General features: G+C 37.6%; 1 protein-coding gene across 1 annotated transcript; it reads left to right on the top strand.

Moving 5' to 3' along the window:
* The first annotated feature begins 23,112 nt into the window (after positions 1-23,112).
* Positions 23,113-25,306, top strand: LOC127411880 (forkhead box protein I1c-like). Its single transcript, XM_051647730.1, has 2 exons — positions 23,113-23,780; positions 23,951-25,306. The coding sequence occupies exons 1-2, from the start codon at positions 23,186-23,188 to the stop codon at positions 24,508-24,510; spliced, it is 1,155 nt and encodes a 384-aa protein (XP_051503690.1). The 5' UTR covers positions 23,113-23,185; the 3' UTR covers positions 24,511-25,306.
* Positions 25,307-25,534: the final 228 nt, after the last annotated feature.

A 25,534-nucleotide genomic window follows, 5' to 3' on the forward strand; every position in this document is an offset into this window, starting at 1 on the left:
TCTTGTTCAACAATGGACATGTGACTCCCTGACTGACAGTGATGGGAAAACAAGTATTTTGCTGTTTATTTTTCTTCTTGTGAGGATGAACATTGTTTGAATCTTAAATCATTGTTTTCTTGTGCTAGAGAACTAACAAACTGTATTCAAAAATAGAATTTTGGATTTAGTTTAAAGCTCTTTTTTTTCATGAAGTTCTAAAGAATATTTTGTTTTAGTTTCTCTCCATTTATGTGAATTTATAAAAAATTTCCCCCCAATGTTTATTTGACCTCTGTGTTGATGAAAGAATATGAATTCGTAAATAAGCACCAAGCAAGCTGAAGTTGTAAATTGTATTTGTTTATTATATTTTGCCATAGCTCAAACAGGGTTCACAAGGTTAATTATATTAACACTTGAGGATCCTATGTAGGGTTGACTATATGATGATAAACCTTACTTATTAGCAGACTTGTCCTCTGCTTGACACCCCAAAACTAAAGTCAAACCGCTACACACTTTATTAGGAACACTATGGTCATAATAATGTTCCTGACATGGTCTTCTGCTGGTAGCCCCTCCACCTCAAGGTTTGATGTGTTGTGCAATCTGAGATGTTATTCTGCTCACTACAATTGTACAGAGTGGCTAGCGGCCATTTTCCATTAATCTCTCTCATCAATAAGGCATTTATGCTCGCAGAACTGCCACTCTCTGGATGTTTTTTTGTTTTTGGCATGATTCGGAGTAAACTCTAGAGACTATTCTGCGTGAAAATCCCAGGAGATCAGCAGTTACAGAAATACTCAAACCAGCCCGTCTGGCACCAACAATCATGCCATGGTCGAAATCACTGAGATCACATTTTTCCTCCATTCTGATGATTGATGTGAACATTAACTGAAACTCCTGACCCATACCTGCATGATTTTATGCATTTCACTGCTGCCACACGATTGGCTGATTAGATAATTGCATGAATAAGTAGGTATACAGGTGTTCCTAATAAAGTGCTCAGTGAGTGTATATTTTATTTTTTATTTTGAAAGATGCATTTTGTCCCCAGAATGGTGTATTAATAATACGCAACAGTCTGGTTCCACAAGTTAAAATCCCATTCAGTTTTTCCACATAGGGAATTGATTTTTAACAATAACATAAACATTTAAAGACAGATCTACCATGAGCTTCGAGGTTGTTAATCAATGGTATATGCTTCTGTTGAAGCCATCCATTTGCATTATTTCCTTCATTTAAAAAAAAATAAAATAAAATAAAAAAAAAAGTTCAGAGTTTCTAGCAAAGAACTACACCTCGGAGCTAGCAGATTTGGTTCATGGCTTAGAAATCATTTATGAAATCCCTATGGAAAATATACTTCCAGAACCAAGATGGCTGAAAAAGTGGGCAGGCACTCTTGTACTCTATAGCATCTACCAGCAGGGACTAACTGGCCCATGCTAATCAGCCAAACCCTGAACCCTTGGCTTAAACCAGCATGAAATCCATCAACCAATCCAGCCATGTTTGTGCTTGTTAGTGCTGGTCTAGCTGGTGGACTAGCATAGCCAAGCTGTTCAACAGCAAAACCATGAAAAAAGGTATTCTATGTACCTAAAAGAGAGGACAAACTGAGAAAAGATATTAGGATATTAGCACTTTAAAAGATCATCCAAGAGACACTTTTAAATTTCACACACCAAATCAAGATGTGATGTCAAGATAACACTGTGTCTGCAAGGAAGGATGCCATTGAGAAAGTGAGAAAGAGTTAATCTGTGGTAATGAGGATCTGATGAGTTCACACATTCAATAATTGAGAAGTGAAAGGGAGTTCAATCATTTCACAGATAAAGCAAGAGGTCCCTCATGGGTGAGATAGGAAGCAGAAGAGATACAGACTCTGGGAATTGCAGGATTTCAGGACTATACATTTTTATTACAGGGGATATCTGTGTGTGTGTGTGTGTGTGTGTGTGTGTGTGTGTGTGTGTGTGTGTGTGTGTGTGTGTGTGTGTGTGACACAGATGGAGCAAAAGAAAGGGTACAGGAAGGATTTGTGGATGTGTTTACAAATCTGGGAGAGGTTTCAATAGATGAAAAAGGACTGAAATAGGAGAAACAATTAAGATATGTAAGAGATCCTTTTTGTGCTTTCTCTTTCCTATAGGTGGCTTAAAATATGTTGGTGTTTAAAAATTTTAAAGGGTTTTGTTGAAGAATGAAGTAAATGTGATGCAAATATTTAGCCTTCATATTTACAGTTAATCATACAGTACCTAAAACACACAGACCACCATCATCTATAACCCATGACAATGTTACAAAATTGCAACTGATAAACTCCACACAAGACTCATCTCATCTGTTTGAAGTTCTCCAAACTTTCACACACAAATCGGACAATGTTTCTACTTGATATTTAGGCTTGGCTTTAACTTATTGGACAGCCATTTAGTTGTGTCTTTTCTTTTGCACCAAGGCTATAGATAACCATGGCAACCTCAACCTCACATTGTCTCCAGGACTGAAGGCTTGAAAACAATGCATGCAGTTATAAAAGGTGTTTGTGTGCATGCGTATGTGCGTGTGTCAGTGATAGATGAACTGCAGCGTGCTCAGATATATGACTCTGTGTCTGACTCCACTACAGACCTGCCACTGTTTCAGCTGCAAACATTTCAATCTCAACTTCCTACAGACAGGGAGAGAGAATTTAGGGAGAGAGAAAAGAGAGGAAGAGGCAAGGAGGAAGAGAAAGAGACAGATTAGGCAGGAGTGCTTTTAAAACTAACAGGACACAAAGAGCTAATTCAGAACCCAGTCTGCACCTGCCTCCATACACTGTAAAGACACACACACTCTCACAGTAAAACTTTGCACAGACAAGAATGCCCTGTCACTGCATCTTTGTGTTTTCACGCTCAAATAGGCACGTTAGCCACTTTTTGCTTCTTGAATCAAAGAAAGAAAAAAGAAAGAACTTCATTGCACTTTATTGTATACATACAGTGGCCCACTTCTTGGTGTGGTGAAAACGTTACTCTGTGATATTTGTGTATTGTACTAAGTCAAGTAAAAATGTCTGAACTGCATTTTTGATTATCTGTTGTGATATTAGTATGAAGCATTTTGAAAATTTACAACTTGTAAAAATAGTAACAAAGCAAGTAAAAATAAAAGCTGTGAAAATGTATGAATGCTTTTGAATTATACAACAAACTATGACTTTATTTCCACTAAAACAAATTACCTTGAAACCAGTTAAAAGTAATTGCAAAAATGACAAAAAAGTAATAATAATAATAATAAAATAAAAAGTGAGTTCTGAGAAAAGGTCATGCAACATTTGTTTGCAGATGCCATTTGGTTTGGTATTCTATTTTCTAATGCAAAGAAATGTATACATTTTTAAGTGTGACTTAAAGGAATATTCCAGTTTCACTACAAGTTAAGCTCAGTCAACAGCATTTGTGGCATAATGTTAATTACCACAAAAATTTATTTCGACGTGTTCCTCTTTTTCTTTAAAAAAAGCAAAAATTGGAGGGCCTGGGTAGTTTAGCAAGTAAAGACGCTGACTACCACACCTGGAGTCGCAAGTTTGAATCCAGGGCGTGCTGAGTGAATCCATTCAGGCTTCCTAAGCAACCAATTGGCCCGGCTGCTAGGGTGGGTAGAGTCACGTTGGGTTAACCTCCTCGTGGTCGTTATAATGTGGTTCTCGCTCTCGGTGGGGAGTGAGTTGTGCGTGGATGCTGCGGAGAATAGCGTGAAGCCTATGCACATGCTATGTCTCCGCGGTAATGTGCTCAACAAGCTATGTGATAAGATTAACGGTCTCAGATGCGGAGGCAGCTGAGATTCGTCCTCCGCCACCCGGATTGAGGCGAGTCACTACGCCACCACAAGGACTTAAAGTGAATTGGGAATTGGGCATTCCAAACTGGGGGAAAAAAATAAATAAATAAATTTGGAGGGTTTAAAGGCAGAAATGTGAAACTTATAACTTTATAAAAACACTTACATTAATTCTTCTGTTAAAACTTGTGTATTGTGTACTTGTATATTATTGAGCTGTAAAGTTGTTTTCAGTATATCAGCATTTTTTTACAGTCGTTTTAGAGTTTATGCGTTTCAGCATTATGTCATCGTGGCAAAAAAGTTGAAAAATTGGATGTAATGTTAAACAGAAAAGGCTAGAAAGCAATTTTAAAACAATGAAATCATGTTAACACATATTTTGTTATATCTTGTGGCTATACTTTTGAAACATTGAATATTTTAACGTTACGGATTGGCCCCACTTTCATTGTAAGTGCCTCACTGTCACCCAGATTAGGAGAGACTGTAGATTGAGTTTAACTTGTATTGAACCTGGAATGTACAGTACATTTAAGTGTCTGAAATTGTCTCAGTAATTTTTAGGGCCACTGCACAACAATTTATAACAGACTGCACAACAAACAAACACCCTTTACACATCTTTGCACACTGTCATTCCTTATGAACATACACATTTACTCATACACTCTAGCACATTTTCACGCTAACAAGAGGCTACAGGTCTGTTCGCGGTTCCTAAGCAGTATGCAAGGTGGAGGAGTCTGAGCTGTGCTCTTTTAAGAGCAAGAAAAAGAAAAAGGGGGCAGCCAACAGAATGGGGGCTGGCACTACCCTGTGTGCCAGGCTGTTTGGCAGCTGATGAGCCCTTTTCAGGTAGCATCTGTAGTAAAACTTCCAGCCACACATGATGTACACACTCCTGTGTGAATGTTGTGTGCGTTGGACACTGAGACGTTATTTTGGGGGGTAAGCTGTTAAAGCAGATTATGTACCGTGTACTGTGTGTGTATGTGTGGAGAAAGAAGATATTAAGCAGAGAGTTGTAAAAGTGTTAATGCCTTTCAGAGTAGGTCTGAATGATTATGACACAAATTGTCATTGTGGATTATTTCCCTTGATATTGTAACTGTGATTATTAATTTAGATTAATATAATTTACATTAAAATGCTTATTTTGTGTGGGGTGAATGAAATTTTCTTTGTGTAGGCTTCATTTCCAAAAACAACATTTGAATTTTGTTCCTACTTCATTGCTGTGATATTGTTATATTCTAATGGGAGATTCTAGTTTTGTCACGCCATTACTTATAGGCTTATGTAGTCAACGGAGATGTCTGTGATTGTTTACAATACTCAACCACTGAACAAAAAAATGTAGGTACAACATTTTTATATTAAAATCGAATGCTGAAACAGACACTTTTATAATTAGTTAATTGCAGCAGCAGTATTTGTAATCTTGATTATTTTTTCAATTAATGGTGCAGCCCTTTTGCAGAGTGTTTAACAATAAAACAGTTCACTTGCTTTTGCCTTTTTAGTAATTACGCAATAATAACACAAGAACACCTGTCAGGCTTCTATACAACTGAACGAAAATATCCTTGCAATTTATATTAATTTGTATTTAATCTGTAAAGCAGATTATACAAACTTTTTTTATTCAATGTATATTGTTTTTCGATGAAATCTGCTAGAGCTCAGTCGCGCTCTTGTTCACTTTTAAATATACTTCGATGACTTCGTGTGAACTACTTTCATGATACTTTTATGCTGTTTTTGTCCTCTGAGATTAACAGCTGTGGTCACTATGAACTGTTGTTGAACTGTCAAAATCTTTGCTTTTGTATTCCACTGAAGAAGAAAAAAACAGGATATACAGGTTTTAAATGCCATGTGAGAGTGAGTAAATAATTGAGGAATTGTCATTTTTGACTGAATTATTCCTTTAAGAGAAGTTTCAGTAACATTCAAATACGCTTTATGAATGTCTGTCATCAATCTATCTAATACTCCCTTTGTATCACACAGTGTATTAAGGTATATCACTTGTCAGCATGAATAGCTTTTTAGGTTTGTGGAGACATAGCACCATCCTCTGGTAACATTTAACACTGCCCAGGGCACTCTTAATTGCTCTTGTTGTAAATAATTGCAGGTTTTCTTGTCCTTTCATTCTCATGATGGTTTTGATTACAAGAAAGATTGAGAAATGTGATGTGAAATCTGGCTGATAACTGCTGTGATTGCCAGTTGTATTTGTACTGGCCATTTAAAAAAAAAAGATGCAGACAGTTGGGATTAATCCCACACAGAAAAACAGCCAGTGTAACAGCCTGACCTCATCTCAACCCCTGTGCTGGGAAAACAATCCACATTTTACAGGTCTGCCTCAGGTTATTGGCCTTATGCTCCATTTGACCTGACACAAAGAAGTGCATTACAGAATGGTGAGAGAGGGACAAGAGGTTGGTTGTGGTACAGAAGTGTCCCCTGCCCTCCCGCTGTATGCTTTTATTGACATTGCAACACACACACACATACACACACACACACACACACACACACACACATATAAAGCATTCAGTCATGTTTACCTTGTGTGCCTCTAAAGATTTATTTTGACTCTAGATGTTTTTAGCTTAGCCAAGCAAACCACTGGTATTTCCTCTACATCTCTCTGCCATATACAAGCCTCTTTGTGTGTATTTATATTTAAGCCATACTGTAGTGAATGCTCCGTGGTTATCTGTCCTCTGTAGGCTGATTCTGCCACTCATAAGCATATTCATAAGAACTAGATCCAGAGCCACTTTTATTCACCACATGTACAGAACTGGAGTCAGTTCAGAATAGTTCAGAATGTTCTCTTTTTACAGTGTAGTTCCAATCACAAAACAATAAACAAATCTTATAATACAAATAATAACAACACCACATTAATCAATATATTATCTTATACATTTATGGAAATCAAATGTTTATTTATTTATTTATTTTGCATACTGAAATTATCAATAATTATCTAATTATCAACATAGAAAACAATTGGCCAAGCAACAACACTGCAACATTATTATGTTATTATTATTATTATTGTTATTATTAATAATAGTATTGTATTATTAATATATAATATTATTATTAATTTATTATTAATTTATTAATGTACAATCCAAGTTACTTTTTTATGTACTTAGCAAACATATTTATACAGTATATTTTAAGTCCTCTCTCATCCAGCTCTTTCCTCCTAGTGGTACTTTGTTCTTGCGAACAATATTTTCATTTTCTTGCTTTAACTGGGGACTCCTGAGCTTCTAGCCATCTTTCAAAAGTTTTACACTGATAAGCCAAAACATTATGACCACCTGCCTAATATGCTGTTGGTCCTCCGCATGTCACAAAAACAGCACCGACCCACCGAGGCGTGGACTCTACAAGACCGTTGAAGGTGTCCTGTGGTATCTGACATTATCAGCAGATCCTTCGAGTCCTGTAAGTTGCAAGGTGAAGCCACCATGGATCGGACTTGTTAGTCCAGCACATCCCACAGATGCTCAATCGGATTGAGATCGGATTGAGGCACCTTGAACACTTCATCGTGTTCCTCAAACCATTCCCGAACAATGTGTGCAGTGTGGCAGGGTGCATTATTCTGCTGAAAGAGGCCAGTGCCATCAGTGAATACCATTGTCATGAAGAGGTGTGCCTGGTCTGCAACAATGTTTAGGTAGGTGGCACGTGTTAAATTGATGTCCACATGAATGGCCAGACCCAGGGTTTCACAGCAGAACATTGCCCAGAGCATCACACTTCCTCCACCAGCTTGTCGTCTTCCCTCAGTGCATCCTGGTGTCATCACTTCCAATGGCACACACATACACGGCCGTCCATGTGATGTCAAAGAAAATGGGACATATCAGACCAGATGACCTTCTTCCACTGCTACAAAGTTCAATTCTGACGCTTGCGTGCCCATTGTAGGCACTTTCAACAGTGGACAGGGGTCATCATAGGCACTCCGACCGGTCTGCAGCTACGCAGCCCATTACGCAGCAGGGTGCGATGCACTGTGTTGTGACACATTCCTCCTGTAACCATCATTCAAATTTTCTATGACTTGTGCCACAGTAGACCTTCTGTCGGTTCGGACTAGACGGGATAGCCCTTGTGCATCAATGAGCCTTGGGTGCCCAACACCATGTTGCCGGTTAGTGGTTTATCCCTCCTTGGAAAACTGATGTAGGTACTCACCACTGCTCACCAGGAGCACCCCACAAGCCTTGCCATTCCAGAGATGATCTGACCCAGTCATCTTGCCATAACAATTTGGCCCTTGTCAAAATCGCTCAGGACTTATGCATGTTCTGCATTCAACACGTTCACTACGAGAACTGATTGTTTGCTTAACATCTAATCTACCCAGACCTTGACATGTGGCTTTGTTAGGAGATGATCAACTTTATTCACATTACCAATTAACTTGTTAGGTATGGAAATAGTGAGACTGTGGACCAATATGAGAGATGTGAAAGGAGCCTCACCAGTATGTATGATACCGGTTGCTTGGGGCAATGGTCAAATATACAGTTTAGCAATCATTATACAAAAATGCTGCAATTGGCCAATCAAAATCAAGTATTCCAGAGTGCTGTGTAATAATGATATGTTATTATACAGTATATCATCATGTGTCAATTATGTGTTCTTCAGAAGAATAAAAAATAGAAATATAATCTTTGGGAATGATATCTGTACAGAACATGACAGGAATAGTGACCAATACATGAGTGGGATTTTATCAGTGACAGAATAAGAGGAGAAATTGGGAAGTGGAGCCAAGTGAAACAAAGAAAAAATGAGACAAAGAAAGGGAGCGAGACGGTGTATTGTAAATGAGCAGCACAGAAAATATCTACCTCTTACCATCTGTCTCTGTCACCGCACTCCAAGAAGAGGGGAGCACAGCCTCTTTTACTCTTTTCTCTGTCTGACTCTCACACTCCTCTTACTTCTCATGTCTTTTATTCTGTCATCCAGATGCCAAAAGCCTGAGGTGAACTCATAATGAGGTTGTGAATCTCACTTTTCCTATTGTTTCCCTGGAGTAATACACACACGCACACACACACTCTCATACAGTTGTTGGGTTACCTCTCAATGTACAGACAACAGCAGGCCTTGATCTTTGCTCTGCAGTAGCAGAACAATGACAGCATGTCTCAGATAGAGGTAAGGCCCACTAATGATGTGATGCGTGCACATATATATGAATAATGTATCTCCTTCCTGCATTGCTATTTACACGCATTTTCACATCCCTGTTAGAGAACTACTACAGTATTTTTAAAGATATTTAAACATTTTATAGTATATACACTCACTGAGCACTTTATTAAGAACACCTTTACACCTACTTATTCATGCGATTATCTTATCAGCCAAACATGTGGCAGCAGTGCACTACATAAAATCATGCAGATATGGGTCAGGAGCTTCAGTTTACGTTCAAATCAACCATCAGAATTAGGGGAAAAAATCCTGTTAGTGGCAGTTCTGCAGACGGAAACGCCTTGTTGATGAGAGAGGTCAATAGTGTTCCTAATAAAGTGCTCAGTAAGTGTATTTTTTACTATATAGCTCATTCTTGGAAAATTGTGTCATTTGAGACATATGACTTTTAATTACAGTTGAAGTCAGAAGTTTACATACACCATAGCCAAATACATTTAAACTCAGTTTTTAACAATTCCTGACATTTAATCATAGAAAACATTCCCTGTCTTGGGTCAGTTATGATCATTATTTTAAGAATGTGAAATGCCAGAATAATAGTAGAGAGAATGGTTTATTTCAGCTTTTATTTCTTTCATCACATTCCCAGTGGGTCAGAAGTTTACATACACTTTGTTAGTATTTTGTAGCATTGCCTTTAAATTGTTTAACTTGGGTCAAATGTTTTGGGTAGCCTTCCACAAGCTTCTCACAATAAGTTGCTGGAATTTTGGCCCATTCCTCCAGACAGAACTGGTGTAACTGAGTCAGGTTTGTAGACCTCCTTGCTCGCACACGCTTTTTCAGTTCTGCCCAAAATCAGATTGAGGTTAGGGCTTTGTGATGATCACTCCAATACCTTGACTTTGTTGTCCTTAAGCTATTTTGCCACAACTTTGGGGGTATGCTTGGGGTCACTGTCCATTTGGAAGACCCATTTGCGACCGAGCTTTAACTTCCTAGCTGATGTCTTGAGATGTTGCTTCAATATATCCTACATCATTTTCCTTCCTTATGATGCCATCTATTTTGTGAAGTGCACCAGTCCCTCCTGCAGCAAAGCACCCCCACAACATGATGCTGCCACCCCATGCTTCACAGTTGGGATGGTGTTCTTTGGCTTGCAAGCCTCACCCTTTTTCCTCCAAACATAACAATATTCATTATGGCCAAATGCCAATTTTTGTTTTTTTTTGTTTCATCAGACCAGAGTATATTTCTCCAAAAAGCAAGATCTCATGTGCACTAAGCAAACTGTAGTCTGGCTTTTTATGGTGGTTTTGCAGCAGTGGCTTCTTCCTTGCTGAGCAGCCTTTCAGGTTATGTCGATATAGGACTTGTTTTATTGTGGATATAGATACTTGTCTACCTGTTTCCTTCAGCATCTTCACAGGGTACTTTGCTGTTGTTCTGGGATTTATTTGCACTTTTCGCACCAAACTACGTTCATCTCTAGGAGATAGAATGCCTCTCCTTTCTGAGCAGTATGATGGCTGCGTGGTCCCATGGTGTTTATACTTGGCATACTGTTGTTTGTACAGATGAACATGGTACCTTCAGGCATTTGGAAACTGCTCCCAAGGATGAACCAGACTTGTGGAGGTCCACAATTTCAGAGGTCTTGGCTGATTTCTTTTGATTTTCCCATTATGTCAAGCAAAGAGGCACTGAGTTTGAAGGTAGGCCTTAAAATACATCCACAGGTATAGCTCCAATTGACTCTAATTAGCCAATTAGCCTATCAGAAGCAGTGTATGTAAACATCTGACCCACTGGAATTGTGATATAGTCAATTAAAAGTGAAACAATCTGTCTGTAAACAACTGTTTGAAAAATTACTCGTAGATGTAGTAGATGTTCTTAACAACTTGCCAAAACTATAGTTTGCTAATATGAAATCTGTGGAGTGGTTTGTTTTAATGACTTCAACCTAAGTGTATGTAAACTTCTGTAGACTTCAACTGTAATAGTAGAAATAGCAAAAAAAATCAAGATATATTTAACTCTTAGTGTGTAATGCAAAAGAAATATAAAATATCTTAATATTTGTTTTTCAACTGAATTTCAGCCAATTTGCATCACCCCATTCATCAATTAAATACATTTTCATTTTATAAAGAATTTAAATATAGTGCTTTCACTGTCAATTACTTTTTTTACCTTATGATCCAAATTTCAGTCCTGAAACATTTTGAATTTGAGGTTGTGAATTTGGGTCTGTTCAGCTGCACTTCAGTTATTTACAGAATGAATTTAGCTCCATCTTTTGATGAAATTGTGAATAACACGCTGGGATTTGCACATGAAAAAATAAAAAGCGTGTCTCTCTCTCTCTCTCTCTCTCTCTCTCTCTCTCTCTCTCTCTCTCTCTCTCTCTCAAATTAGCTTTATTGGCATGAGTATACAATGTACAATGTTGCCAAAGCATTCATTAACAAAAAACAAAACAAACAAACAGAGAAAAAAAAAAAACATTAAAAAGTCAAATAATAAAATAATAATAATCATCATCATACAAGTAAGTGCACAAAATGTAAAGAAAAGTAACTACAGAGAACAATGAGTAACAGTAATAGTGTATATTTGGGTTCCCAGATTTCTCTGCCATACAGAAGGTTGGGTTTGATGACACTGTCAAATATTTTCAGCCACAGTTTGATTGGGGGGTTAAATTTGAATATTATACACTGTAAAAAGCCCTGCGAGCCATGTCTGGTAGGTCCTTTACAGCCATGTCAAATTGTGCAGAAGCCGATATTGTCAGACCTAAATAACTGTAACTGGTAACATGGCTAAGAATTTCTGCCCCAAATGTAAAGACATATTTTTTGTATTTAAGATTATTTTTCTTTTGAAAAATTATGACTTTAGACATGTCCATGTTTACTGGTAAAGCCCAGTTACTGCAGTTATTTTCTAGAATTGAGAGGCATTCACATTATACCCAAAACAAATTATATCTCATGTTTAACCACAACTACAGAGGCATCAGAGACAGCGGCAAATTTCAAAAGGACTTGCCGAGATAAGGCTGTTCTCGGCAGGGAACCACGAGCGCTGACCGCCCGATCACCTTGATAGCTAGCGGGACATCACATTTCCGAAAACGTCAGAACAAATTTTCAAGTAGGTTCTATCGTGATAAATCGACCACAGGTTTGAAGTTTAAACAACTGAATTCTTGCCTAAAAAAATCTTAAAACTACATTCCGTGACACAACAACAGTAGTATTTCAAAAATTATAATTACAGTTGTGCGCTTTCTCCTCCGCCATTGCCGCTGGTTGGTGCAAAATGCATTCTGGGATTCTTGGCTTTCCCAAGTCCACATAAGTCACCTCCCGATGCATCCTCGATAAAACTGGCGGATCAAGAACACATCCGGGCATTTGGACTGTACTTGGCTAGATGCAGACTTTGAATTGGAACAATACTTGGGCTGCGACTGATGACATTTCACAAGTCCACAAGAACACAAGTACAGACAAGAACGCTTACTGAGAAATGCCTAATGTGTTTTTAATTTGATAACAATCGTAGTTCTTTTCTTGACATTTGACATTCTTTGTCAAACTGGTCAGTTTTAACAATTTTCTGTTCATTTTGATTATTTTTCAATAATTTGATGGCAATTGTGAAAAAGATTTTTATTTAATTTTGTCAAAATGTAGTGAAGAGAAACAAATCTATCATGTTCTCAACCTGAGTGCTGTGGAGATCAGCTTCATACTGGGCTGGACTATCTTTTCTCCAGAAGAATCTGGTTGGGAGGGGATACAGTTTAAACTTCTTATCTGAAGATGGTAGAAGACTGGCTGACTTGTTCAGACTAATGACAATGTTACAGTGGTCTGAGAAAGGTAGCTGTGACATTACTGTGAAGTAATTTATCTTGTTTTGGTCTAGATCTGTGATGGCATAGTCCACTGTGCTGCTGCCTAGAGTGGGCAGTAGGTAAATCGACCCAGAGAATCACCCTTTGTTCTGCCATTCACTATATTGAGACCCAGGCTTTTACAGAGCTGCAGAATTTGCTTTCCATTTCTGTTTATCATGTTGTCATAGTTCAGACGTGGTTTAGTAGGATGTTTGTATTGATGTCTATTTGTATTATTAATAATAAACTTATCACCAACTGAACTAATATAATACAGTTATTTCCCAGTTCTTGCATTCAGATCCCCCATTATCAGGACTGAGCCAAGAGACTGAAACTGAATGGTCTCAGATTGTATTGGGCTGAAGATCTCCTCACTATAATCGGGTGACTTATGTGGAGGGATGTAGGGGGGGCACACAGGTAAGTATCCTCATCTGTACAAATGAGTTCCTTTATCATTTTAATCCAAATATGTGTTCTCCCTTTTTTAACAGGCTGAATGTAGTGGAAAAGATGTTCTTTATATCAAACAATAATTCCTCCTGAATATCTTCCATTTTTAACATGTGGGTGTTTCACTGATGGAATATGTAATTCTCAAAGAAGTGTACGTTTTAGACTCTAATCAACTCCATGTCTCAAGTAATATTATGATATCTCAACTATATACAATATAGCAGCAGAAAACTTGTTGAAAATGTTGTAGCTTGTGATTTTAAGTGATGACATTGTGATTTTACCAGAAATAAGAATGTATGATTCCTGACCCAATCATTTAATGAAATATACTGAATTAAATGAAGTACCTTAGAATATCAACTGTATAACAAAAAGAGAAGATACAGTAAAATAAATAATAATGAATATGCTTAAATTAAGCTGTTGATAATCAACTTAATATATTGTTACATAAATGTTTCAGCATGTTTTTTATCTGGCTGAGGTCACTTGTATCTCTTCCTGTCACAACAGCAGCATAGCTGTCTATCTGTCTCCTCACAGTCAGGGGGTGTGTTCTCAGAGCTTTTCAGTGTTACATCCTTGATTGTTTTAGCAAATATTCTCATGCCCTCTCGATGAATGTGGAGACGGTCATATAGATGCTCATGAGTAATGCGCTGATGATTTGCTATATGTACATTCGGCATGAGTGCACACATATCAGTTATCTCTGCATTGATGGCATTGATGATGTTTTGTGGAACGTCTCTGCGAGGCAGCAGTGTAGGATGACTTTGGCACTGGGGTAGATTCCTCTAGCTGATTTCCCCATGTTGATGAGAGCTTTGACAACATCCACTCTTCTGGTGCTGAGGTCGTTTGTCCCAGTGTGCAGTATGATGTGTGATGGTGTTCCCAAAACATCCTCTCTCAGCAGCTTCAAAGCAGAGTGAGAGGTGGGACACTAGAGTTTCCTCGCAGTTCTCCCGGGGAACAGTCGTCTTTGGTCCAGGTGCTTGCCGTTAGAGTCACAGAGGATGATGATGTTGTGTTGTCTCTTCTGTTCTCTGTTTGATGTTGTTGTGGTCTGTGGATATCTCTGTCTGGTGTTGTGTCTTTTTTCATGGAGTGGTGGTGGCATAGTGGACTACAGCACTGAACTGGTAAGCAAAAGGTTGTTGGTTCAATCCCCACAGCCACCACCACTGTGTCCTTGAGCAAGGCACTTAACTCCAGGTTGCTCCAGGGGGATTGTCCCTGTAATAAAGTGCACTGTAAGTCGCTTTGGATAAAAGCATCTGCCAAATGTATGCTGAGGTGGCTGAGCTGGTAGAGGTTGTTGGTAGTTTCCTCTTTAAACAGGAAGTAGTCCTGCTCCAGCTCAGCAATGTTGTCTCTCAAGGCCTTGACCTTGGGGAGATGCAGGAGAAACAGGGTGTTTGTGTGCTACAGGGGTGCTTGAGCTGAGGGCTCTGTTTGTGACTATTGTGGTGCAGGACTTTACACTGCTCTTCACCTCAGGATCTTTCTTTAACTTCTGAACCTCCATTTTATAGTTTTTGAAACTCTTCTGGAATTCATCAAGGCTGGGTTCTAATCCCTGGACCATGACTGTACCATTGTGGTACAAGTTTACAGTCAACTTTATCACTTTTTCACCTTCCAGAGTGATTTGTCTACCTTTACTGATGCCACATTTCCTGCTGCAGTTCATGGCAGTTATGAGAGTGCTGTGCCAGGCTGATGGCTGATCAGTGAAGAAGAGCAGGTTACACCAGACTCTGTTGTGTTCTGGCCCACAGTAGTCAGACAGCAGCATCTCTGGATTCTCTCTCAGGATCATCTCATTCATCTTCTTATCTTTGTTTGATTTAACTTCTGCTGAATATATTATCTCAAGCTCTTCTTAATTTTTGAAAGAAGCTACTGCCTTAGGCAGGCCCAAGCTGTGGTCAACAGTTTTAACTGCCATGGAATGTTAGCCTGGCTAGCAGTTAGCTTGATGTATTTATTATATGTAATTTTTTATGTGATATTTAAGTTTCTTAGAGTTCTTACCTTAAAATCATCTGCCTCTTTTGTTCTTTTGCCATTCTCTGGCAAAAATGTAAGTTACAGCAGGAGCTGATATTTTTGGCTGCCAACTGCGCTCTCTCTCTCTCTCTCTCTCTCTCTCTCTCTCTCTCTCTCTTGCACATGCATGGATGAGTGACTGCGAGAGGTGTTTGAGCATCTGAGTGAGTGCTGACGGTGTTCTTTCTGTAAGTTTTCTTTACATTTCCTACTTTCTTTTAGATCAGTTAATTTTTTGAAGGTGTAATTTAAACTTTTTGTGTTAAGTGTCGCTGAAATGGGGATAAATTCTGATGTTTTTTTTTTTCTTTAACTGCACGGCATGGATGTAAATGCATGCCAGATGAATCGATCACAGTTGAAGAAGTTTTAAATGCTATCAGTGATGAAATAGGTGCTCATAATATCTTGTTGGCATCTAGGATGAATAAAGCCCTCGTTATTTCTCTTAAAGAGGAGTCGATTGTAGATGTTTTGGTTGAGGGTGGATTGTCTGTAAGGGATGTTTTCTTGCCAGTTTTACCGTTGTCTAACTTAGCCAAAAAAGTAATGCTATCTAATGTACCCCCGTTTATTTTTAACGATTCATTAGAGCGCTTACTTGGTCGCTACGGCAAATTGGTGGGACCGATAAAAATGATTCCTCTTGGACTAAAAAACCCGGATCTGAAACATATTATGTCTTTCAGGCGCCAAACACACATGGTTTTGAACGCAGATTGTCAGTCCTTAAATGTTTCTGCGAAGATAACTTTACATGGCAAGGATTACACAATATTCATTAGCACAGACTCGATGAAATGTTTCAGTTTTGGCAGATATGGACATAAAAAACAGGCATGTCCATTGATTATTGAGGCTGAGAGTGTAGTTGAGAATGAGGTTGAACCTGCTAATGTACAGCAAGTAACCCCAGCTCTAGAAAACCATAGTCTGGGTGAGAACAGCAATGGAAAAATAATGAACAAATTGAAATGTTGACTCTGTCTGATGATAGAGAACATCAAATTGAAGTTGAATCAGCAAGCAATGTGAGTGCAAATGAAAATTCTGTGGACAAAGATGCACTTTTGAATGATGGAGTAGAAGTTTGCAGTGACTCTGCAATAGTTGCTGCTGAAAAAAGTGAATTGAATGATTCTGGCAAACAGATTAAGTCTGCGGGGGAGACACAAATGTTGGTTGAGAATTTGTCACAGGATATTATAGACCCACTGTAAGAACAAGAACAAGGTGAATCTCAGTTGATTGATTATGATTCTAATAGTGTTACATCGGATGAAACAGATGTGACTGAAATTAATTCTCAAGGAAATTTTGAAGAGAAAACCTCCAGTTTTAAACTGAAGTCTCATTATTCTGTTCAGCAGATTAATAATTTTCTTGATGCTACATTTAATCACAATTAAACTAGAGACCTTTTTTCCTGATTTACAACTTTTTGTTGAATCTTTTTCTATGGCTATGAGAAAAGCTACACTTGAGGAACTTGACCAGCCCAAACGTTACAGACTTAAGAAACACCTGAGTGCTGTTAAGAAAAGACTGAAAATCTGTCATAAGAAACATTAATTTAGTTATGATTCTCCATGCATTTATTGTTTTTTTTTTTTTGTTTGTTTGTTTGTTTGTTTTTTTTGCCCCATCTTTATTTACTATATGGCATTTTTAAACATCGGAACCTTTAATATTAATGGTTGCCGGGGCACAGCAAAGAGAGCTGCTTTATTTGATTATTTAGTCTTAAAAAAGCAGATATAATCTTGCTTCAAGAAACCCATACAGATTTACAAAATCAAGCACACTGGGTTGGAGATTGGAAGGGCAATGCCTTTTTGAGTCATGGAACAAATTTAAGTGCAGGTGTTGCCATGCTCTTTTCATCACGTATTGGTAAACAACCAGTAATGCTAGAAATTACGCCTGGTAGAATTTTACGTGCCGATATTACTCTTGGTGAAATTGATTTCACTTTATTTAATGTTTATGCACCAAGTGTTGGTCAGGAGCGTGTACTTTTCAGAAAACTTTCTGATGCTCTGCTGCAGTGTCCTCAAGATAATGGTGTTGTAATGGGGGGTGATTTTAATTGTACAATAACTCCAGCATTAGACAGAAATCACGATGAACCCCATGCATTATCTGCTGGAACTTTTAAAAACCTTATTAATCGCCATGACTTGATTGATTTATGGAGGGAGGCATTTCCTGGGGTCAGACAATATACTTGGTTAAAAAGAAATTCAAATAACTTGTCTGGAGCCAGACTGGATTGCTTCTTTGTTAGAAAAAGACATAGAGATAGATTTTTTAATAGCTGTATTTCTCCTTCTTTTTTGTCTGATCACCATTATTTTTCAATGTCTGTCTCTGTTGTATCTCCTAAAATCAATAAATCACATTGGCATTTTAATAATAGACTTTTACAAGATCATAACTTTCTTCAATCTTTCAATCTTTTCTGGAAATCTTGGAGAGAAGAGAGAAATAGATTTAAATCACTAAGTCAATGGTGGGACATTGGCAAAGTCCATATAAAGATGTTTTGCCAACAATATACTGCGCAAAGTATCAGAAACCTAAAAGAAAAAATGAAGTCTCTTGAACGAAGCATCCTTGAACAAAGTGTCAGTAATATTCATGATGACTCAACTGCGATTGATCACATCACAGAGAATAAGCTTCTTTTGAAAAAAACTGTTGGAGGAAAGAGGAAAATTTGCCTTTTTAAGAACTAGATTTTCCCAACTAAATGAAATGGACCTTCCCACCACATATTTTTTTGGTCTTGAAAAAAAGCCAAGGGAAGAGAAACAATTTCATCAATTGAAACTTCCAAATGGGCAAGTGACAACTGATCAACAAGAGATTCAATCTTGTACCATTTCTTTCTATAAGGACTTGTTTTGTTCTGACCAGTGTGATGATTCAACAACAGACCGATTTCTACAGGATTTGCCGAACATTTCAGAGGACGAACAGATAAAGCTTGACAATCCTTTAACTTTCTCTGAGGTTTCACAGGCTGTTCAGGAGTTGAGCCTCAGGAAGTCACCTGGGTTGGATGGACTCTCAGTGGAATTTTACAGATCCTTTTGGAATCTAATTGGCCAAGATTTGTATGATGTCCTTTTAGGATGCATTAATGAAGGGACTCTGCCTTTGAGTTGCCAGAAAGCATTGTTAACATTGATCCCCAAAAAAGGAGACCTTGGATGCCTAAAAACTGGCGACCAGTTCACTTTTATATGGCGATTTTAAAATCTTGTCGAAAACATTGACTAACAGACTTAAACTACATATGGCAACCATAATTCATGTGGATCAAACTTTTTGCATCCCTAAACGGACAATATTTGATCATTTATTCTTTGTGAGAGACATCATTACAATTGCAAAAAGAAATAATTTGGACATTGGTTTGCTTTCCTTGGACCAGGAAAAAGCTTTTGACAGAGTAGACCACCACTACATGTTTAAGACTCTGGAAGCTTTTGGATTCAGTCCATATTTTGTGTCATGTATTAAGCTGCTGTACAGTGATATTTATAGTATGCTTAAGATTAATGGGTCATTGACTAGATCATTTTCGGTGACTAGAGGCATAAGGCAAGGTTGTCCTCTATCTGGTCTTCTCTATGCAATGTCAATATAACCTTTTTTAATCATGTTGAGGAAACAGTTATGTGGTGTTTCTCTTCCTGGTTCTCCTAAAATAGCCCCCATTAAACTTACTGCATATGCAGATGATGTAACAATAGTTATAAAGAATTCTGAGGATGTTAACAGATTCATTTCTTGTTTAATTAACTTCCAAAAAGCATCATCTGCATGCATTAATTAGGAAAAATGTACATCTTTATTGCTGGGTGACTGGCAAATTTTTGAACCTCCTAAATTGCCTAAACAGTGTACGTGGGGCAGGGATGGATTCAAAATGCTTGGAGTTTATTTTAGGAATGATCAATATGAAAAAAAGAACTGGGAAGGATTAGTTGATCGTGTAGATGGTAGACTTCAGAGGTGCTACTTTCACAACTTTCCTTTAGAGGAAGATGCTTAGTCATTAATATCTTAACCGCCTCAATGTTGTGGCACAATTTATTGTTTTAGACCCCCCTAAAGATTTGCTTAAAAGTGTTCAAAAAGCATTGGTTAAATTTTTCTGGAATGGCTGTCATTGGCTTCCTCCAGGGGTCCTTTACCTTCCTGTGGCAGAGGGAGGTCAAGGGCTCATAAATCTGGAGTCAAAGATCTTGGCAATGAGGTTGCATACATTGCAGAAACTCTTGTGTAGCTCAAATGATGTACCCTGGGTTGTGTTTGGGAGATCTATACTTAAAGATATTGGGGGAATAGGTATTGATAAGCAATTGTTTTTAATGCAGAGATCTTTTGTTAAAATGTTTTCTGATTTGTCTTTTAGTTTTTACGTGTCAGTGCTTAAATCATGGGATTTGTCTGAAGTATCAAGAACAGTTGATGAGCATTATGGTGTGGAAGAACCTCTTTTTTTAATCCTCTTATTGAGCTTCCATCAAATATATCACATTCTTTAATCAATAGATTTTTAAATGCTGGTATTACTAAAATTATTGATTTGATTGATATAAATAGAGGTCAGTGGAGAACTACACAGTCAGTTGCTGATCAGATTGGCTTGAATACTGTCAGAATTATAGAAGGATTTGTTAGGGGTTTTAAATCCTCCTTTCCTCTATCAATTGATAATTTTGTAAATCATGTTTTGAAGAATGGTGTTGTACTGCTGAATTTTCCTCAGTTAAAGGTAATTCCTAAAGATTGTGGAATTGATGAAGACATTGATTGTACTTCCTTATTAAAGGGTTATGGAAAATTAGTTTTTGATGATATAGGGAAAAAATATTGTATCACATATGTGTTAAAACTTTACATATGGATCAATTGAAAGAAAAAATGTATACTAAATGGAGATCTCAACTTTCTATATCTGAAGATATTTTTCCATCTTGGAGACTTCTGTACAAACCTCCCATTTCTAAAAGATGTGGAGATCTTCAGTGGAGATTGATCCATTGTATTTTAGCCGCAAACCAGTTTGTTGCAAAGGTGAATGAAAATGTTACATCAAATTGTCCATTTTGTGATGCTTTTGATACTGTTTTCCATATGTTTTGTGATTGCCCTAGACTTGATCCTATTTTTGTACTGTTAAGAAAAATAATTACAAAATTAGGTTTTCTGTATAATAATAGCTTATTTAAATTGGGCTGTTGTTATAGGAAATCTTTACAAGAACAATGCGTACTTGCTAATTTTGTAATAGGTCGAGCTAAATTAGCAATCCTGAAATCTCATCAGGCAAAAAATACAGGAAAAGATATTTGTATGGTAGCTTTATTTAAATCTTTAGTGGTTATAGAATATACATATTACAAGCACATTGATAATGTTCTTTTCTTTAAATGGAGATGGTATGTTAAGGAAATGCTGGTTACAGTGAATGAGTATGGAGGGTTGGATTTCAATTGGTAATGTAACTTATTTATTGAGTGTTTGAATTGTGTAGAATAAAGGTTTTGTAAAAGTCAAAAAGTCTCTCTCTCTCTCTCTCTCTCTCTCTCTCTCTCTCTCTCTCTCTCTCTCTCTCTCTCTCTCTCTCTCTGCATGTGCGTGCGTGCGTGTGTGTATGTATTTTGTTTTTAATTATGTAGATGCAGCCTAGCCTATGTTTAATTCAAATGTTGTAAGGTAATGTGTGTTACATATGTAGCATGCTTTATATAGACTACATAAAGAAACGTTTAAAATGTGCTAGTGGGTGCAGTTATTGACTGATGACATGTTCTCAAAGTAGGCTTACAAAGACAGACACAAGTTAATTTGCTGTAATATTCTCGAATCTTTATTTATGTCCTGTGTATAGCGAAGAATAGGCATAGCAACAGAGACATAACAAACCCTCGTCCATAAGGATTCGGTTTACGATTAGAATTTAGGGTTATTATGACTTAACCTAAAGTTAAATGAATGTGGCCCAGCTCTCTGATCTAGTGCTTCACTAACCCACTTTCAGCACTAGATGGAGTAGTGTTACAGACAGCACATATTTCCCCTGAGACTATCACAGACGTGGGGACATTGCTGGCTATGCCGGAAAAGCCCAAAGAAAAATAGATTTATTACATTATATAAATAGATAGCATAACTCTTAGCGCTGAAACCTACAGCAAACACATTCGCAACAATCTTTTATTTGTGATATTCAGAAAGTAGGCTATATCAATGGAACTTGCTATCTGCAATAGTCGCATACTGAAGAGCGTTTTCTTTATTCTTGTTAAATCTCCTTTTGCTTCTCCTAAATAAAAAATAAAAAATCGTAAAATAATATCGTGGCAAAAAGGGGAAAATAAAATCATAAATATTCTCAGCATGACAGACACTGATAGACATCGAGAGAAACAGATCAAATAAATAAACGTACAAGTGTACTAAATCAGACAACAGATTTCACTGTGACTTTTCTATCATGTTCCTGAAAGTGTGACATTTTGGTACTCATTTGTGGCACCAAAATACAACAAATATGTTATTAAATTAAACGAAGAAATACGAGAAATTATTACTGAATAAAAAGTTAATTGCAAAGAAGAATTTTCGATATTTTTCCGATAATTCGATACAGCCGGTTGCAGCAATTAAAATAATAATAATAATAATAATAATGTGTGTGTGGGTGTGTGTGTGTGTGTGTGTGTGTGTGTGTGTGTGTGTGTGTGTGTGTGTGTGTGTGTGTGTGTGTGTGTGTGTTACGAGTACGACTACATTTAATAATAATAAAAATGGTCAAAAAGCATATTTTTGATGCAACAACTTAAGTGAGTAGGATACTTTTAAAATCAGGCAATATATATATTATTTTTTTTATTTTTTTAAAGAAAACTTTAAAAAATAATAATAATAATAATCTAATTCTTTTCTGCAGGCTATTACTGGTTATTTCATTTCATGGGTTGTTTTAAAAATCATTATTTGGTTTAAAATCTGTGAAGAGACCGTAGAGACCCTAAATGTAGCTGTAGGTACTAGAATATGCTACTATATAGCGGCTAATATCATAAGCATATAGCAGGTAGAAAAAAAAAACACTCAAATGAAAAAACTATTACGATGATGAGGATGCTCAAATGAACTGAGAATTCAGGAAGACAGTTACTGAATATTCGATAGCCAATAATCTATTATAAACATTGCTGTTCACCAAATCAAAAAAGTCATCAGTTTTAATATGCAAAATATTTCTTCGAATATAAATTGATTATTATTTCTGTTAATGGGATTCCTCTAAATAAAGATGATGATGAGCCTGCAGTCGGGGTTTCAACATTTTAACTAGCCTTTAATATGTAGCCTGTGCCTCTAGTGTTTATGAATTATTTAAATCATCTCCCTGCAATCCCAGTCTATACCACGCCTACTTTGTTGAGATTCTGCATCCATTGGCTGCAGGAGACAAGAATACCAGATTAGACACCGTATTTGCCTTACTTGGGTGTATATAGGACCAAACATCCCCGCAAAAAAGCAGACACTTGTTTCTTTTAACCTGAGAAGACTTAGCAGAAAGAGTTTGTATTGTGCGTTACTGTGAGAGCTTGAGCTCCAGAGCAGAGACATTTGCCTTGTGCAGGCACTGGAGATATGAACACCATTGACGCGCAGATCCATAACTATAGTTCCGCTGCGGTCAACGCTCTCCAGCAACTGCCAAAAAGCGCACACGAGACACCGGATATGGCCGTGTATTGTGACAACTTCAGTGTTTATCACCAACAGAGTCTACCTGCGGCGCAAAGACCAGCAGGATACGGCCTGGGGGACTACACACCGACCCCAAACCCCTACTTGTGGCTTAATGGACCTGGTGTCAACTCCTCTTCGTCTTACATACACGGAAACAACAGTCCCTCATTCATCCCTCCGGTTTACGGCTCTCAGAGGCAATATCTCACTAACTCGTCCGGGTTCGCCGGTCCAGACCTGGGCTGGCTCTCCATCGCGAGCCAAGAGGAACTTTTAAAGCTCGTGCGTCCGCCTTACTCATACTCAGCTCTGATAGCCATGGCAATACAGAACGCGCACGAGAAGAAGTTAACCTTAAGTCAGATATATCAGTATGTGGCGGATAATTTTCCGTTTTACAAGAAGAGCAAAGCAGGATGGCAGAACTCCATCAGACACAACCTTTCCCTGAATGACTGCTTTAAAAAAGTGCCGCGTGACGAAGACGACCCAGGTGAGTGACGCTCGTGCACTTTTACACACCTGTAGCTCTTTGAAGCTGAGTTCGCTGAGCATTTAAAACCATTTCAAAACGCACAAAATCGTTCTTAAATGTACTTTTTATGCATGAAAAGTTGCCAATTGTGTGGCCTAATATTAACTAATTTTCCGTATTGTTTTAAGGAAAAGGAAACTATTGGACTCTAGACCCCAACTGTGAAAAGATGTTTGACAACGGAAACTTTCGGAGAAAAAGGAAGCGCAGATCTGATTCCAGCACTGGTGTTGCCAGCAACTCAAAACCAGAGGATGATCGACAGCTTGCGGGGATCAAACCCACCGACAGCCCTCACCTCACCGGGCCCGCATCTCCTGATCTCATTGATGCAGCCAATGAGAGCCACAAAGGCGCATCGCCTGCAGGCCTCGCGTCCACTTCATGCTTCACCAATTTCTTTAACGGTATGTCTGCTTTAAGCTCTCCATCGGCTCCTAGCAGACAGGGCTCTCTAGGTCTGGTAAACGAACTCTCCAGTCGAAATATCAGCGCTTTGAGCCCGTACAATGCCAGCTCAGCACCTGACGCAGGTGGACCGAGTGAGCTTCAGGACAATGTACACGTTAACCGTGGGATGTACTATAACTCTTTTAGTGGCGGCCAGAGCGCGCAGTTCAATGGACACTTCTACAACAGCTTCAGTGTGAACAGTCTCATTTACCCTCGAGATGGAACGGAGTTATAGCTGTCATGCTCGTGTATTCCCACAACGTCATTTATAACGCCCACAGTCCGCTCAGTGTGACAAATACTGTATGTCTGTGCTTTCTATAAAAATAATAATAATAATAATAATAATAATTATATTGTTCTAATACTGTTTATGGCCTGTTGAACTTCAGGTCTGCTTAGACACAACAGACATCAAATATGTCTGCATAAACAATCATGAATGAAATCTGATGTGTCGAAACACATACTGTATTTTGTGAGAAATCGAATGACTTCTACATTCGTATTGTAACTGAGATCCTTTTCTTCTTCTTCTTCTTCTATGCACTAGTTTAAAATAGATTATTATTTTTAGATTACATTTGTAACTGTCTTAAATGCTTGACGGTTGTAATGAGAGCTGAGTATTTCAGTGCTTTTATGGATGGATTGCCAAGATTCAGTATTGTCCAATATCGAAACAAATTATTTTTGTGTCTCTTGACCTCCTTTTTGCAACCATTTTCTGTTGTGTATTTTGTAAATGCGATTGATTTGTTATTGTTTTTTTTAACTATTTATATTAAGTTATGTATTCTTGCAGTTTGTCCTTAAAGGAGAGAAATATTTCGTCTGTAAGCTAACTATAAATGGTTACAAATTGAAGTTGTCTACCAGCATAAGTGATATCGAAGGTCATCCCATTAACTCACTTGATTTTTTTATTTTTTAAAGACGCTGAATATCTGAAAAATATCTGAGTTAAAAGTCACTACACTGACTTTTCTTTTTTACATGTTTTTAAAAAACATTTTTTTAAGAAATTAAAGTTCAAATCCAAACCTCACAATTTTTGCGTTAATTGCTGTGTTTTTCTCTACTAACTCTCTATCGTGAACATATACTGCCTGTAAATATATTTCAACTAAACTATACAACGCAACCACACATTTTCAAGTCGTATTTACTCTCAAACCGGTTTTCAAACCTATGTTAACAACAGTTATATTCTTAATTGAATTCATGCACAGAAAAGCTATACAAATAGTAAGAAATAT

Source organism: Myxocyprinus asiaticus, chromosome 21 (genome assembly GCF_019703515.2).
Source record: "Myxocyprinus asiaticus isolate MX2 ecotype Aquarium Trade chromosome 21, UBuf_Myxa_2, whole genome shotgun sequence".
NCBI lineage: Eukaryota > Metazoa > Chordata > Actinopteri > Cypriniformes > Catostomidae > Myxocyprinus > Myxocyprinus asiaticus.